The following is a 14,688-nucleotide window of genomic DNA, read 5'->3' as shown; positions in this document are numbered from 1 at the left end:
TCATAAACTACATGATGGAAGATAAGAAACAAAAGAAATAGCAAGAAACATAAAAGAGCAACGTTATAGAAGACCAATATAACAGAATGAGTAAAGGGATTAACCTCTTAATGAACAAAGGTCAGATTTTGACACACAGAGCCACTGACAACTACTATGTATTTCACTAATACAAACAATTGTAGCTAGCTTCCAAAGGATGAAAGCAAAAGTATTGGCAAAGATGTAGTGGGAAAACAAAACATGAGAACAAGAATAACTCTGTTTAATCAGATGAATGGAATATGGTGGGGCCAGGGAGAAAATATCTCAATAATTTTGTGAGGAAAAAGGGTGTAATCCACCTATTTGGATAGGTAACTGTCAAGAACTTTGTACATGCCGTGTATAAATTACAATACACAAAACTTAAACTGTGGAAAATAAAAGAATTCTACAAACACAATAGTAATGGGATATTTTAACATACTCCCTTAGTTGGCTAGATAAAGTTGTAAAAATACAGTAGAGTTATAGAAAACTTACATAATTAATTTGAGCTAAAAATTAGCTCAAATAATCTGTTTCCTGTGGAGAAGAATATGCCTTTATCTTAGGTCAGGCTCTCCGGGAAACAGTGGGGATATACATGTAAGAAGTTTGTTGGGGAGTCTTCTCAGGATCAACATCTTTAAGGGAGTAAAGGAAGTAAAACTGGACAGAGGGAGGAATTGAAATGGATGCAATCACTCCAGGGGATTCACCTGGTGACAACTGGATTTGTGCTTTGGGGAGCAGCATGACCTTGGAAAAGGTGGCTTTCTGTGGCTGAAGGCAATTCCTGGAGAGAGATTTGCTGAAAACTCAGCACCAACACTGCTAGCAGCTGGAAGGGATCCTGAACCAGGGACCCACTATAGGACCTCTGGTGCCACTTGTTCTCACTTCCTTCATCAAGTAAGTTCTGGAAACTCTTCCTCCAGGATTTTATTTGATGTTTACTCCTTGAGTAACAAGGAACTTAAAAGGAGTCTAATGGGATAAACTACAGCACCTACTCCTGTAGCTGGTCTTGAGGCCACAAATGATACTCATCTCTCTGCTCTACTACTAGTTAATTTCTAAACCCTTCACCCCAGCCTAATACCTCTGCTGGTGTAAAATCGTTTTATTGGTAAAATAACCTGAACTTCATCCCTTAGGGTTTCAGTACAAGTCAGGGTAGGGAATGGGGTTCCAGATAGTCACTCAGAGACCCAAGCTGAATGTGGTTCCACCATTTGCATAGTTGCGGGTCAAGAGAAGAGAAAACCTGGTGGTGTGTCCTGGCTCTTCTATGTTTTGGCCTGGAAGTGACACACGTCACTAATGCTCTGGAGCCTGTTGGCAGAACAGGTCTTAATGTTCTTCAAGTCCTATTATAACGGACAGGGAAAAGTAGAGAGGCAGACTTCAGAATGGTGGTGAACGTTAGTCTCTGCCACAGTCTACCCTTCTGGTTATCAAACATTTCTTTGCTCCCTTTGTTCCACACCTAGTACACTCACCCCCTGCTTAGGGTAGATAACCTAAAGTCCTAGTCTGTCAAGGCATTTATTTCCCAACTGATACATGGTAATCTCTATGTCAGATCCTGTAAACAGCCCTATTTGGGAAATTGAAAAGTTTAGTTATTGGTTATTTGTAATTTGAAATTCTCTTGAGCCAGGATAGCTGGATGGTGCAGTCAGTTAAATATCTGACTCTGGTTTCAGCTCAGGTCATGATCTCAGCATCATGAGATTAGTCCCTATGTTGTGCTTCATGCTGGGCATGGAGTCTGCTTAAGACTATACCCCACCCCACGCTTGCTTGCTTGCTCTTTCTTCCTTTCTCTCTCTCAAACAAATCTTTAAAATTATTGAGAAAGAAAGAAATTAATTCTGTTGGCAGATGCTGTGAGTGTAGCCTCCCTTGGGGCTGGGGAATATTCCTTGTTTAGCCCCTGAATCTCATTTCTGCAAGGAATGGTCTGTTCACTGTTTTTAGTGGTTTTCTGTGAAGAATCTTTAATTCTACTATTTTTTATTCTACTATCCTTTTGAATATATTTGAAGTGGTTATTGGAAAATGTGTTCTTCTTGGGGGCTACTCAGCTTTCTCAGCTTCCTATCAAAGATTGGGGGGACCAACTGTCAATTTTAAGGCAGTCCTTCTCAACCTGGACACTGTTGATGTTTTGGATGAAGAATTCTTTGTTTTGAGGATCTGTTCTGTACATTGTAGAATGTTTAGCACATTCCTGGCCTCTACCCACTAGATGCCACCAGTATTCCCTAATTGTGACAACCAAAAATATCTCCAAATACTGCCAACTATCCCCTGGGGCCAAAATTGCCCCGAATTGAGAATCACTGTTTTTAGGCTAGAAAAGTCACAACTAATGGAGTTTCTTGGTAGTATAGCTCTCTCAGAAACTTTGGAGACTTCTTTTTAATTACAGTTCTTTTTCAGAGCACATTTGTTAGTCACTGGCTTTATATTCTTCGGCTTAATGTCTACTTTTAAACTCTCAGGCTTCTGTTGGCAAGTCTAAGGCATTTTCATCAACCAAAAGAATTTACATCTCTTTCCTTCAAGGGTTTTCAGAAGTATTATGTGGGAATGATGCATGAAAAAAATAATCCAAGGTATTGGTGGCTTAATCTGCATTTATTGCTTGCTCAGGCATCTACAGGTTGGTTGTGTGGCACTGCTCCAGATCATGGGGTCAGATTCAGAATATGTTCAGGTTCAGGTTTCAGCATCCAGGCTGAAGGAATGCCTCCCAGGGGCACATCCTTTTCTTTTGGCAAAAGAGAGGAGCAAGAGCCAAACTAAATCAAGCATATTTAAAACTTTTCAGATTTGTAGAACATCATATTCCCTCACATTTCATTGCCTAAACAAGTCATCTGTCAAGGTTCATTAATAAGATACAGGAGTACAGATGGTCCCCTACTTAAAGTTCAACTGAACTTTTCAACTTTACAACGGTGTGAGAAGTGATATACATTCATTAGAAACGATACTTTGATTTTGATCTTTTCCTGGGTTAGCAGTATGTGGTAAGACAACTCTCTTGTGATGGCTGGACAGCAGCACTGAGCTGCAGCTCCCCCTTAGCCATGCAGTCACAGAGGTAAACAACTGCTACACTTACAAGTATCCTATAGCCATACAGTCATTCTGATTTTCACTTTGAGTATGCTACTCAGTAAATTACATGAGATATCACAATACTTTATTATAAAATAGGCAAAATCAGATGATTTTTGCCCAATCATAAGCTCAGGTAGGTGTTCTGAGCTTAGGCTAGCCTAAGCAATGATGTTTGGTAGGTTAGATGTATGAAAGCATTTTCAACTTACGAGAGTTTATTGGGACATAACCCCATCATGAAGTCAAGGAAGATGGATACACTGGGTTGGAAGAGGGAGAGATTTACTGGACAATCTTGTCTTTTTTTTTTTTTTTTAGGGCTTAAAGTAAAGTTTAGCTTTTCTAGAGAGACAGGTCCTGAAATTCTAGATTCTGGTTCTCTTTCATTTCTGTTTTTAAAGTGACCAATTCTTTCAAATGCATCCAGTAGCTACCAACACACACTACTTGAGTTTTGCTTTCCAATCTCTTGTAGAGCAGGGGTTAGCAAACTTTTTCTATAAAGGCTTAGTAATATTTTAGGCTTTAGAGGTGACAGAGTCTGTCTTATAGCTATTTAACTGCCACTATAACACAGAAGCAGCTTCATACAGTAGGTAATTGAATGGGCAGGACTAATAAAACTTTCTTTGTAAAAACAGGTCTTAATTTGTCAACCTTGAGCTTCAGATTCATTGTGCAAGTGCAGTGCCTTCCAAGTTATTGCTAGTGGCAGTATCATGAGATAAATGTATTGCTGTTGTATAACCTGGATCACCTTTCCAACCTCTGATATTCTCTGCTACCCACTGCTCAAACTGATAAGCTGTGATCCTGTGTTTAAAATTATAACACCTCACTTCTGGCACTAATTTCAGTGTTAGGATAGACTAATATAAAGGAAAAACATTTCTGTGTGTCTCCTTTACTCTTACATTATTATATCTGATACCAAATATGTGGTAGTTTTTCCCACACCAAACAAGTCTCAGATTATCTGGACACCAGCTGGGTATCTTGTAATTTAACTAAATCTTGATATTATCAGATCCAACAGGTTAAAGGGATCAGTCCTACAAGTGCTTGGCTGTTTAAATGCCAGTCACAAATTCAGGTTACCTGTGGTTCTGACTTCCTGGCTATAATTCAGAGGTCCCTCCCTCCTCAGGCTCAATTAATTTGCTATAGTGGCTCACAGAACTCAAGAGGTTTTACTTAACTGGGTTGACAGTTTATTACAAAAGACATAGCTCAGAAATAGCCAGATGGATAGATGTACTGGGCAAGGTATATGGGAAGAGTAACAGTTTCCATGCCCTTTCTGGATGTGCCATTCTCCCAGCAATTCCACATGTTCACAAATTCTCCTTGCCAGTCCTTTTGTTTTTTTATGGAGACTTCATTACATGCCAGGTTTGATTAAATCATTGGCCTTTGATGATTGAACTCCACCTTTAGTCCTCTTCCCTCCCTGGAAGTTTGGGGTGGGAAATGCTGAAAGTCCCAACCCTCTAATTACTTTATTGTTTCCCCTGACAACCAGCTCCCATCCTCTGGAACTTTCCAAAGTCACCTCATTAACATAAACTTAGGTATGATTGAAAGGCACTTTTTTTTTTTTTTTTTTAAGAAAAAGCATGAGTGGAAGGGAGGGGAACAGAGGGAGAGAGAGAATCTTAAACATGCTTAAGCATGCTGGGCATGGAGCCAGACACCTGGAGCTTAGTCTCATGACCCCTGAGATCATGACCTAAGCCAAAATCATGAGTCCATGCTCAACTGACTGAGCCATACAGATGCCCCCAAAATGCACTGCTTATGAAAAACAAAAGGCTCTCCTTTCTCCTTATTGCTCTTATCTCTTAGGTAATTCTAAGAATTTTAAGAACTCTGTGCCAGTAATTAGGCTAAAGACCAAATATGTATTTCTTATTATAAATCACAGTGTTACAACTAGGCTTTGCCAAGGTAACAGATAAACCCTGAATTCTTAGCTTAACACAACCAACGTTTATTTTCCATAATACATGTCCAGGACAGGTCATGGTGGGGTAAGGACTTTGTCTTACTCAGCAACCTCAGTAGTCTGACAGAGGGTCTACTATCTGGGATGATAACTAATCAACAAAGCAGGGGAAGAGACAACAGGTTGTTGTGCAGTGGCCCTTCTCTTCTTTGTTCCCACTCCCATCCTGTTGACTAGAACTAATCATGGTTAGGTCTTGCCTGTAAGGAGGCTGAAAAAATTGGGGGGCAAAGTTGGAATATTAGGTTACTTCACTTCTGCCATAAATTTATACAAATTCACTTATTCTTCTCATACATAGTTTGAAACAGTGTTACATCTAGAAAGGTATAGATTCATATACAAGGTTGAATTTCAGGTAATATTCTTTGAAGCATTTTTTTAACTTTTTTCTTGATAAAAAATATTTCTTAAATTGTATTTTGCTCTTAATCTTTCCAAAATAAAGTGTTTTAAGGTTGGAATCTTATTGCTAAGCTAGAATGCAGTAGTATAAAGAGCCATTAATCTTTAACCATCATAGTAAACACTGAAGTAGTATCAAAGCTTACAATATGTAATTCTTGAACTAGCTCTGTTACTTTGCTGGGATAATGTATTTTGTAAATAGTATACCATTATGTTTACAGAATAGCAATAATGAAAATTTTCATCTTCTATTTCACTAAGCCTGTTGATCTCTATTTTTAATTTGATAAAACCCTTAGATTATATATCTTCTAAACCCATTCATGATCACCTATCAAAATAGGCTAAAGACAACATATGTGATTTTCTGGATATAGACATTACAAAAGTGTGAACACTGTCTTTCAGGCTGCTTTTTTTCTTGTGTATTAATCACTGGTATTTAACGTTATATACTGCTTGTCAGTACCAGTAATGGAATATTTTTGTGGTGTGGATATACTGTGCTTGCTTTCTTTGGTTTCTTGGTTCATAATAAGATTCATCAGGGCTAACAGGCAAAGTGTGTTGGACTTGAAGTCATGAGTGTTTATGCTGCTGCCTTCCTTTTAATTATCATAGCACATAATTCCTAAAGGGTAGGATTAGGTAGAAAATTCTCACAAGGACATCATTTAGTAGCATCAACAGCAAGTAATTTTATGGATTAGTGGCACCAAGACAATGGTATCCTACTTCCATGGGCAGACAAAAATTTTATGAACAAATTTGTGTGATTTAAAGTGGGAATCTAGTGATAGAAAAGACTGATAATCATTTCAGTCCTTTAGAACTAAAAATCTGCCAGTTTGAAAGATAAAGGACATTTGCTTGGATTGACATGGAATAGCCCATTATTGACTTGTAATATCTATATAAAGCTTGTTGTGAATTTAAAATGAGATTTTTAAATTTTATTTTAGAGAGAGAGTGTGAGCTTCTGTGCTAGCAGGGAGAGGGAGAATCTCAAGCACTTCTGGCTGAGTGTGGAGCCCAATGCAGGGCTTGATCCCAAGAAACTGAGATCATGACCTGGGTTGAAATCTAGAGTTGGACACTCAACCAACTGAGCCACTGGGGCATCCCTAGAATGAGACTTCTTAAAATTTGGTCATTTATAAAGGCTAACTTATGATTCTCTTTCTTTTACTATAATAACTTTGAAATACCTTTCCAATTGTTTTTATTGCACTTGATTGAAAATTTCTAGCTAATTGTAATTTCTAGAAACTGAAAGATAAATTTCTCTAATATGTATGTATTCATAAGTGAAAAATGCCATCAGGCTAAATTCTCAAAATTGCCTGTTACGGTGAATTTGGGCAGTGATATTGATTATAATCAGAGACATTATAACAGTTATCATGAATTGTTTTTCAAGTGATCTAATGGACACATGGGTGGCTCAGTCGGTTAAGCATTGACTCTTGATTTTGTCTCTGGTCATGATCTCAGGGTTGTGGGATGGAGCCTCATGTCGAGCTCTCCACAGAGCAGGGAGTCTGTTTCTAACCCTGTCTCCCTCTCCTGCCCTACCCCCTGCTCACTCATAACTCCCTCTATCTCAAATAAATAAAATCTTTTTTAAAAAATTATTCTGATTAGCTTGTGAACTATAAAATATTTGTATATACCATAGCAGTCATTTTTTGTTTTTATATTTTTAAGGACTTAAAGCCCAGTAATATAGTGGTAAAATCAGACTGCACTTTGAAGATTCTTGACTTTGGACTGGCCAGGACTGCAGGAACTAGTTTTATGATGACACCTTATGTAGTGACTCGCTACTACAGAGCACCTGAGGTCATCCTAGGGATGGGCTACAAAGAAAACGGTCAGCAAACACTATTTACTTGAAATACTGTTATTCGCTTTTGTTTATCAGATTGCTTATGTAAATATTTAAACTTAAGTGGATAGAGTTAAATGTATCACTGAAATGTTTATCACAAATTTGAAAGTAACTATAAATTTTGTCATAAATGTTTAGAAAAACTTGGGGCCCCTGTTTATTTAAATATAAGTACATAACCATCAATACTACAGCTAGACAAAGGATTTGTTGCTTTGGCTTCTGAAACAGAATATATGCCATTTGCTTGCCTGTAACTTGAAAATGAGTATTTCTAACAGGGGCTGAAGTATATGGTGGACTGACAGTTCTTTAGTAATAATCCTACTTTGCATAAGCGATATTTGAACATACTTCCAACCTTTTGAAACTAAAGTTATAGCACCTAGTGTAGACTTCAAGAGCTATAGTGAGGCCATTTTGCAAAGCTGATGGATGATTAAAGTGATCTTTTAGAAGCAGTGCTTCATCAAAGCCTTGTGTCCACCCTAAAGAAATGTCATTATTTATATGTGCGTATATTCAATTATAGATTTCAGCATTAGAATCAAGTTTGAAGGGACGCTTGGGTGGCTCAGCGGTTAAGCGTCTGCCTTCAGCCCAGGGCGTGATCCTGGAGTCCCAGTATCGAGTCCCACATCGGGCTCGCTGCATGGAGCCTGCTTCTCCCTCTGCCTATGTCTCTGCCTCTCTGTCTCGGTCTCTCATGAATAAATAAATAAATCTTTAAAAAAGCAAAAAAGAATCAAGGTTAAAGAAAATTAACAGGCATGTAGTTCATATACCTTTTAAAATGTTACATACAAATATGTGTATAAATACACATATGTGTAATTTAAGAAGTTTTGTTGAAACTCAGATTTTTAAGCTATAAATAAATCTATACTGGATGATTATGAGCTTAAACTATAACTTTTAAAATGTGGCAATTTCATCCAAAATACTCCCTAGGATAAGACCTAGGGTACCTAAGGTGTGTTTTTTTGTTTTTGTTTTTGTTTTTAAGCAAGGAATCTGGAACAGAAGTTCACTTTGAATCAAGAAACTGTATTAATTCAGTCTTTAAGATTAATTTTTATAAAAGATGACACTAAACTGAAGATTTTAGCTTAATTTCCTTTGCTTTTCTGAATTAATTAAAAACAAATACTTTGACATTTATGATTATTCTTTTCTTTAACATGCTGTTCTGTTTCCATACTGTCTAAAATTGTTTTATATGTTAGACTTCACAGATTTAAATTTCGTATTAGACTCTTTTCTTTTGAGAAATGAGATTTCCAGTAACCAGCATGAAAATTGCTTTTGCATTTGTTGTAAAGCTGTCAATTGTCACAGATACTGTGTCACCCAATGTCCTATAAATGTGATCTTGGAGATAGTTTCCTACCAGAAATTAGCACCAATAGAAACTATCATATAAAGAATTGACATGCTTTCCTGTCTTAGGAATTTTGCAGATCACTTTATTGCCCTTTTTTGGCCTTAGGAAACGAAATCAAATGTAATGCTTGATCATGATAACATTAGTAATAAGGTTAGAACAAGAACTTCCTTCTTTTAGTGACACCCCACCCCCACTAGTTCTAACAACTTTGTTTTGTCTTTTATTGCAAGCTACCATAAGGCTTTTTACAAACTGTGACATGATAACTATATTTAAACTGCCTAATAGATTAAGCAGTTAAACCGTTTAAAGCTAGTTTTGTTTGAATCAGGCATGTTCTATTTTGAGAAGTCTTCCCTAACCCAGGCAATATCTACTCTTGTGCTTGCAGCTTTTGAAATTTGTTTAAAAACATGTTTTTCTTAAGGCTACCTACATAAATTGTGTCCTGGATATTTAACTGAAGTTTATCATTCTTTAAAACCTATAGGGAAATTTTATTGTAGTAGTTTGTTTCCAAAAATAAAAACCCCAGAAAAAATGGTTTTCTGAACTGATTTATGAGTATTAACTTTCCTCTAAAATTGTATTCTTGAAAGGTGAATCATGAAGATTCACATGAATTCTAATAAATTTTAGAGAAACTTTAACTCAACAGGATTTCCAAAATTTATTCCCACCTTTGTTCCTAAGATTCCATAAGGAGCTGGTAGTCTCTTTATGAGTATATTGGAAAGTACAGGCTTCTCATTTCACAAGTCCACCTATCTCTAACACTTATTTCTTTCCTCTTTCTTTTTTTTGCCTGAAAAAGGACCTTGAAACTTCAAAAACAAATGCAAGTTTCTAAGGCTTTCTTTTTAAATTGCTCATTCTTCCCCTCTTCTATTAAACTGCAACCATCTACTCTCTCTTATTTTAATTGAAGGATATAGTAGGCATGCAATATTATATTAGTTTCAAGTGTACATTGTAGTGATTCAGTGTTTATACACATACACACATATATGTATATATATTTATATATAGTGAAGCAGTCATCACCATAATGAATCTAACTACCTCCTCTTTTTCTTTTTTTTTTACCAAATTTTCAAACCAAAGACATAAAATATCAGGAAGTATTAGTGAAACAAGTGGAGATCCCCAAATTGCCCTTTTCTTTGTTTAGCTGATTCTTTTCAGCATCAATTGGATTTCCCATTAAAAGTTGATGGGAGTCAGGAAGTTAATAGAGAGACTCTTTGTAGATAATAAATCTGTGGGAACTTTCATATTATACCCAACTAAAACTAACTTCTTAAACCAAAGCAGTTTGGTTTTATGGGTTTAAAAAACTTTAGATGGAAAACATAAAATATGCTTCTTTTACTAAGGTTTTTTTCATTGATTATTTGTTCATTCTCTATGCATTTGTTCCGTTTGGAATAGTAGGGTAAATGTAGTATGATGTCAAGAAAACAAATGACTTTCATTTCAGAATAAACATAGGACTTCTCAAATAAATTTACCCAGTTTGAAATCCAGTTTGAAAATTTCTGAAGAGCTTTTGATTAACTTTTTAACTGTAATTATTCATAGAAACGCATTCTTTCTGTTAAATATTTTAATATACTGGATTATTTCCGCTCATGCTTTTTCTTTTATTTGACTTAAAGAGAGAGTATAATGCACAGTTAAACCTCAAAATAGTATCAAGATTTTATTTAAATTTTGCCGCCTCATGTTCATTTTCAGCCTTATTTGCAAAGATGTGTTTGATTCTGTTTCATATTTTATAAACAAATTTATAGAGACAAATGTATAGGTTTTTCAGTTATGTGATTTCTGTGCATAGCTCTCACTTTAAAATTAGATATGTAGTTAAAAGGCTACACTTCACATTTGCTTTTGTGAATCAAAGCCTTTTGAAAAATATTTTGTGTTTTAAATTATTCCATTAGCTAAAATTAAAATCACTTTTTTCTTTTTGTGATGTTTTGCAGTTTTTATATAATGCAGTCATTTATGCTTCTTTGATTTTAATGACCTTTTGCTTTGCTTTTCCTTCTTTTGTGCTGCAAACATATAGTGGATTTATGGTCTGTGGGGTGCATTATGGGAGAAATGGTTTGCCACAAAATCCTCTTTCCAGGAAGGGACTGTATCCTTGTGCTGCTGCAGCAGTTAAATTAGTTAGGTGATGAACTTCCTTCTGTTATCTAATGAAAATAAATATGGCATATTCATATATATGGGTTTCTTTAAACAGATGTAAAGTTTGTGGCTGTTATAGTTCAAAAATTGTTGAGACAAGAAGCTGAAATATTTGTAGGCTGCATTTGGCAGTAGGACATACAGTCTCTGCTGGTAGTTAGAGCACATTCACCGTCACTCATTTTTATTTTATACTGCTTTCTATAATTTTAAAGTATACATGGTGTATGTGATTTTTTTTAATGTTTAAATTTTTTTTTAACCAAAATCTTTATGTTAATGTCATTGCATTTTGTTTTCAGTTGACATTTGGTCAGTTGGGTGCATCATGGGAGAAATGATCAAAGGTGGTGTTTTGTTCCCAGGTACAGATCGTATCCTTATCTTTGGCCTAAAATGTAGTTTCTAAAGGTCAAAATGTATGATAGCACTTTAACTTGGTCAGGTATAATGTATTTTGTCTCTCCCTAATAGTAAAATATTGTTAAACTACTCTTTCAAAATACCACCTGCTATTTGACATAGACTTTCCTTTCCCTCATTTATTAGTTTATATATAAGTTAATTCTTACAACTGCTAAGTGAATTACCCATAATTACTTGCTGGCTTTGAGTTGATTTATTTAACCTAAATCAAAAATCATGGCTTGCATTAAAATTTCTAATAATTATATACTCGAGTGAGCCTAGAAGTACTTAGGACTTAATACAAATTTTGGAATTGTCTGTTGCTTCTGTTCATCCTTTTGTTTTGTTCCCCCAACCACCTCCTCTTTTGTTACTGTTCTGTATGTTTTGCATCTTTTTGGTTGTTGTCTCATTTTTCAACATAACATACTGATTTTTTTCATCTGAGAATTTTAGCATAATAGTTTTATATGGTGGTGAGTAGATTTGGGTTCATTCTTTTTGTTCATCTGACTGATTTTAGTTTTATATTAATGGTGGGTGATCTGTTACTTGTTTATCAACTAGTAACACTGAGAATTGTAGGAGGGAGAATGGGAAAAGCTATACTCCCTGGGCTAAGAAAGACTGAATTAGCTGCAGAGAGGACTTGGAGTATGAAGACTAGGATGAAAAAGACCAGGGAATCATAACCTTAACAACTTATCAAAACACAGACTCATTTCTTAAGTTTCAGAGTTTTAAAAATATTTTAATTAAACATAAGCTAAACAGAAAATGACAAAAGAAAATGGCACTTTTGTTAAAGCCATTATTTTTATTGTTACTGGTTATTTTCTGTTAGTACAGAAAACGAAAGGACAGATTATAAGAAGTATTTCTTAACCTCCCAGAAATGCATTCACATTTTCTAAGTTGAAAGAAAAGACAGATTTTATATTCTAGAAATGTGTACAGTTTAAATTTAGAGTCCCTGTGGGTAGTAATTGTCGTTATTCCTTGAGTCACTTATCCTTTGTATTTAGAATTTGTGGGTTTAAGCTTCTCTTTCTATGGTAAAATCAGTATTAGTAGACATACACACACACACACACACACACACACACACACACACACAAAATAAGGTTAACAAAGCTTATCTATTGATCCTTTCTATCTACAGTCATTGCCTTTTACAAGGTGGCTATAAGACAAAATTTATAACTGCCACATTCTTTCTTAGAATTTTTTAAATTGCCAGTTTATTGTTATTTTAACATAGATATGGCTAATGTATTGAACATTAGTTACAGAGTATTTTTCTTAGCTACTTGATATTAGATATTGATCAGTGGAATAAAGTTATTGAACAGCTTGGAACACCATGCCCTGAATTCATGAAGAAACTACAGCCAACAGTAAGGACTTATGTTGAAAACAGACCTAAATATGCTGGATATAGCTTTGAGAAACTCTTCCCCGATGTACTTTTCCCAGCTGACTCAGAACACAACAAACTTAAAGGTACTTTTTATAAATATGTATTATTTATTCAGTTTTGGGATGTGTGTGTATGTATGTTCTTAAGGGATAAAACCCAGCGTTATCTCTGAGTGGTGGAACAAAGTGAAAGGTTTGAGTTAATTTTTTTGTTATTTTATTTTTTAATCCTGTATATAACCTGATTTTATAGTAAAATCTTTTTTTTAAACATACATTTTCAATAAATGAAAGTTACAATAATGAAAGTTATAATAATTTAAAAACTTTTGTTAGATACATATACATTAACATCATTATTTTTACAGCCAGTCAGGCAAGGGATTTGTTATCCAAAATGTTGGTAATTGATGCATCTAAAAGGATCTCTGTAGATGAAGCTCTCCAGCACCCATATATCAATGTCTGGTATGATCCTTCTGAAGCAGAAGCTGTAAGTTCTTTTCTTAATGTTTGAAGACTATACTGAATTAAAGTTAGGTTTGGAGGAGACTAATTTTAAATAAAAATAACATATATTTTCTGTTTTTTGCATGACTAGTATCTTAAATTAATGATCATATCCAAGCACCCCACACACAAAGTTACATCCCACTATTTCTTTCCTTTTAGCCTTGGTATGTGATGCTAGGATGTTGAACACTTTGGGAAAACATTCTAACTAGTTACAAGACAAACTATTCTGTCCAGAGCATAGCACAGTTGTGTGATGTAAATAAAATAGGACAGTTTCAAAAACTAGAAGAAAAGAAAAAGATGGTTAAACATCTTTTTTCCTGTCGTGAAAGTGTCATCCAAAACTAGTCTCTCTACATAAGAAGGTTGTTTATGATTGATCAGTGTTTGTCTAATGATGTATTTTTGAGAATCTCTGTTTGGCTAATAATTCAGATAATTTATAAGGAATTTATATACTCTCAATAAACTGAATTGTTGCATTGTGTTTTTCAGCCACCACCAAAGATACCTGACAAGCAGTTAGATGAAAGGGAACATACAATAGAAGAGTGGAAAGGTAACATTCACCAGATTCTTAGAGATGAAGCCGGAAGAGCTTCTGGATCTTTATGTTGATTTATTCATGTTAAGGAAATTAAAGATACTTTTATTATTCATAACTGATATTTGGTAAAAAGATTATTAGTATTTTTACAGAAGTAGAAAGTAAGTTTTCTGTCCCTGACTTAATCTGAATCTCTCAGGTTCCCACCCCGACATATTGATGCTTTCTGGAATTTTTATGCTTTTTCATAGTGTATAGATGTACAAACTTGTGTTTGATGTCTCCCTCTTTTCCTCTCCCACCCTGTTTTAATCACAAATGGTTGTATACTGTGCACACTTGCTTTGTTGATATAATCATTTATCTTTGAGATGTCTTACTCCACATATCTAGCTCATTTGGTTTAATAGCTGGTTAGTGTTCTGTTGTATGGCTGCGTCACAACTTCTGTATCTAACTCCTTCTTGAAGAGCTTTAAGTTGTGTCCAGTCTGTTGTTGTTACAGACAACTCCACAGTCTTCTTGTATACATGTGAGAACATCCCTGTAAGAAAAATCCTACAAGGAGATTTGCTGGGCCAAAGGATATTTTTCAAGTATTTCCAAAATTACTCTCCAAAGAAATTATAGCAGTTTATACTTCTGTCAGCACGGTTTAGGAATGTCTATTTTACCCCCACCTTCACTAACAGAGTGAGTTAATTTTTATTTTTTTATTTTTATTTTTATTTTTATTTTTTTTTAAGTTTTAA

General features: G+C 35.1%; 1 protein-coding gene across 14 annotated transcripts in view; it reads left to right on the top strand.

Annotated features, from left to right (window-relative positions):
- The window catches only part of MAPK8 (mitogen-activated protein kinase 8), an 87,546-nt gene that overhangs the window by 61,225 nt on the left and 11,633 nt on the right, over positions 1 to 14,688 (top strand). For 9 of the 14 annotated variants that reach the window (XM_072806385.1, XM_072806387.1, XM_072806377.1 and 6 more), the window contains 5 exons: positions 7,280 to 7,445; positions 11,349 to 11,420; positions 12,775 to 12,957; positions 13,242 to 13,366; positions 13,885 to 13,948. In XM_072806385.1, the coding sequence (XP_072662486.1) occupies positions 7,280 to 7,445; positions 11,349 to 11,420; positions 12,775 to 12,957; positions 13,242 to 13,366; positions 13,885 to 13,948 (610 nt within the window). Of the gene's footprint in view, positions 1 to 7,279; positions 7,446 to 7,995; positions 9,408 to 10,921; positions 10,994 to 11,348; positions 11,421 to 12,774; positions 12,958 to 13,241; positions 13,367 to 13,884; positions 13,949 to 14,441; positions 14,630 to 14,688 lie in introns of those variants that run through there. The other 5 variants (XM_072806386.1, XM_072806384.1, XM_072806390.1 and 2 more) reach the window with 3 other exon arrangements.

This window comes from Canis lupus, chromosome 29, assembly GCF_048164855.1.
Source record: "Canis lupus baileyi chromosome 29, mCanLup2.hap1, whole genome shotgun sequence".
Taxonomy (NCBI): Eukaryota; Metazoa; Chordata; class Mammalia; order Carnivora; family Canidae; genus Canis; species Canis lupus.
Note: the sequence above shows the minus strand (reverse complement) of the source record. Positions and strands in the feature narration are given on the sequence as shown.